General features: G+C 36.1%; 1 protein-coding gene across 1 annotated transcript in view; it reads left to right on the plus strand.

The window, feature by feature from the left end:
• The window catches only part of svopl (SVOP-like), a 10,325-nt gene extending 8,866 nt beyond the window's left edge, over positions 1–1,459 (plus strand). The window contains exons 15-16 of the mRNA XM_017403765.3: positions 169–282; positions 368–1,459. Coding sequence (XP_017259254.1) covers positions 169–282; positions 368–379 — 126 coding nt within the window. The 3' untranslated portion in view covers positions 380–1,459. The remainder of the gene's footprint in view (positions 1–168; positions 283–367) is intronic.
• The last annotated feature ends 569 nt before the right edge of the window (positions 1,460–2,028 follow it).

Below are 2,028 nucleotides of genomic sequence, written 5' to 3' on the forward strand. Positions count from 1 at the left end.
GCAGCTCTGGTGCGTTCACTGACCTGCAGCTCTGGTGCGTTCACTGACCTGCAGTTCTGGTGCGTTCGCTGACCTGCAGCTCTGGTGCGTTCACTGACCTGTCTGACCTGCAGCTCTGGTGCGTTCACTGACCTGCAGCAGCCCCTCCTGTCTCTGTGTGTACTTCAGGTGCTGATGTCTCAGTCGGTGATCCTGGCTCTCACGCCCTTCACCGTGGCGTGCGTGGTGTGCGCTTTAGGGAACTTCCTGTTGCCGATAGAAACCCGAGGTCGAGCTCTGCTGGTGAGAAGTGAATTAGTCTTTTTGAATCAACTTTATTTAAAACCTTCATCTTTAACGACTAAAATTTTTTATTTTTTTATTTCAGCAAAACTCTTGATGACGCCTCTTTAAGAAAACCAGCTTCCTGTTGCTGCTCGTAGTTTTACTTTTTGTAAAATGTGCAATAATTAATATTAAACGTGTTTCTGAACTTTGTTACTGAAAAGGTTTTGTTTATTTTTAAAAAGAAGGAACTGATCTGAATAAAAGTTTATTTGAGTTTAATTTATAAACATCGTGTTTTAAATGAAGGTAAATCTGAGTTCAGTAAAGTTGTTCTTTAAATCTGAACTGGAACAAAAATAAAAAAAAAACAATAATTTCCTTCATGTTTTTATTTGTCCTGATAAATCTGTTGGGTTGTTTTTAACGAAACTGCATTTTGGGGCTTTGTGTCTCTGGGCTTGTTTCCCGGCAGGACTGAAGATGTTTGGCCTTTTTGTTTTTGTCTGTTAGCAAAATATCTCATGAACCAATGGGTGAATTTTAATGAAACTTTCTCTCCTTTTATTCAATCTGATTAACTTTTGGAGTCTACTTGATTCATAATTACCCATCAAACCCAAAGCTGTCAGTGTTTTCTGGAAGTGAAGGCTGGTGTGGTAGTAGCTGAGAGTCGTCCCCAACACGGGTGATAAGCAGTCCTTTAAGGAATGTTAGCTTCTTAACAAGTCGTCATAAAACCCTTCAGAACCAGAACCTAGGGAAGGATTTTATTATTAGAAGTTGAGTTTATTCTAAACTCAGAAGAAATAAAAATAAAACTGTAATAAAGATCAGAAATCAGACCTCAGCAGTCATTTAATTACTAAATAAAATGTTCTTTTACAGGTTCTCCTGAAAAGATCCACGATAACATTCTGTGTTTCAGTTATCTGCTGATTATTTTATTTTATTTTATTTTGGTCTCAGTTTGTTTTTTCTACGTTTGTGTCTGAACAAAACTTCAGTCTAAGAATAATAAATAAATAACAAACTGAGGTCAGTGCAGCTAAACTGATTTAAACTTAAAAACATTCAGTCACCATTTAAAAAGTAACTACATGTAATGAGATTACTTTTCTGAAGTAAAGTCTGGTACTCTGTAATGGAGGAAGTTGTATTTATATTTTCAAAATAAATCTAAACTTCTGAGTAAGTTCTGTGTTTATTTGTTTTTTACAGATATTTGGTGTTTTTAACCTGTTTATTCCTTCCTGTAATTCTGTTTTTCTTTTATATTTATTGTTGTTTACTGCTGTTATAAACTGATTTGTTGTCTTTTCTGTGTTAAACAACTAAACTTTAACTTCTGTCTAAAGTTCAGATAAATATCTGAATTAAGTTAAAATGAAAAGAAATCTAAATTTTGTGGATCTTTGTGATCATTTCTCAGATTACTGGACTAAAAAAAGAACTTAAATGAGTTTAAAACCATGTTTGTAATAACTTTTTATTGGTGTGAATATATTTTAATTAGAATTCTGAGTAGATTAAAATAAACTGACCTGTTTGTTTTTTAATAACTGCTCCTCTTCCTCACTGCAGCCCTGATGAAGATGATCTGTGGCCGCCGCTCTTTAAGCTCGTTAGATGAACTGATCAGGATCAGGGGGCGGGGCTTGTTTGAGCAGATCACGCCCCCTGACCTCAGCCACTGTCTGTCCCGTGAGGACTAATGTTAATGTGAGACAGTGTGAGACAGTGTACGTGGGTCTGTGTGTGTGT

The sequence above is a fragment of the Kryptolebias marmoratus genome, linkage group LG18 (assembly GCF_001649575.2).
Source record: "Kryptolebias marmoratus isolate JLee-2015 linkage group LG18, ASM164957v2, whole genome shotgun sequence".
NCBI classification, from domain to species: Eukaryota; Metazoa; Chordata; class Actinopteri; order Cyprinodontiformes; family Rivulidae; genus Kryptolebias; species Kryptolebias marmoratus.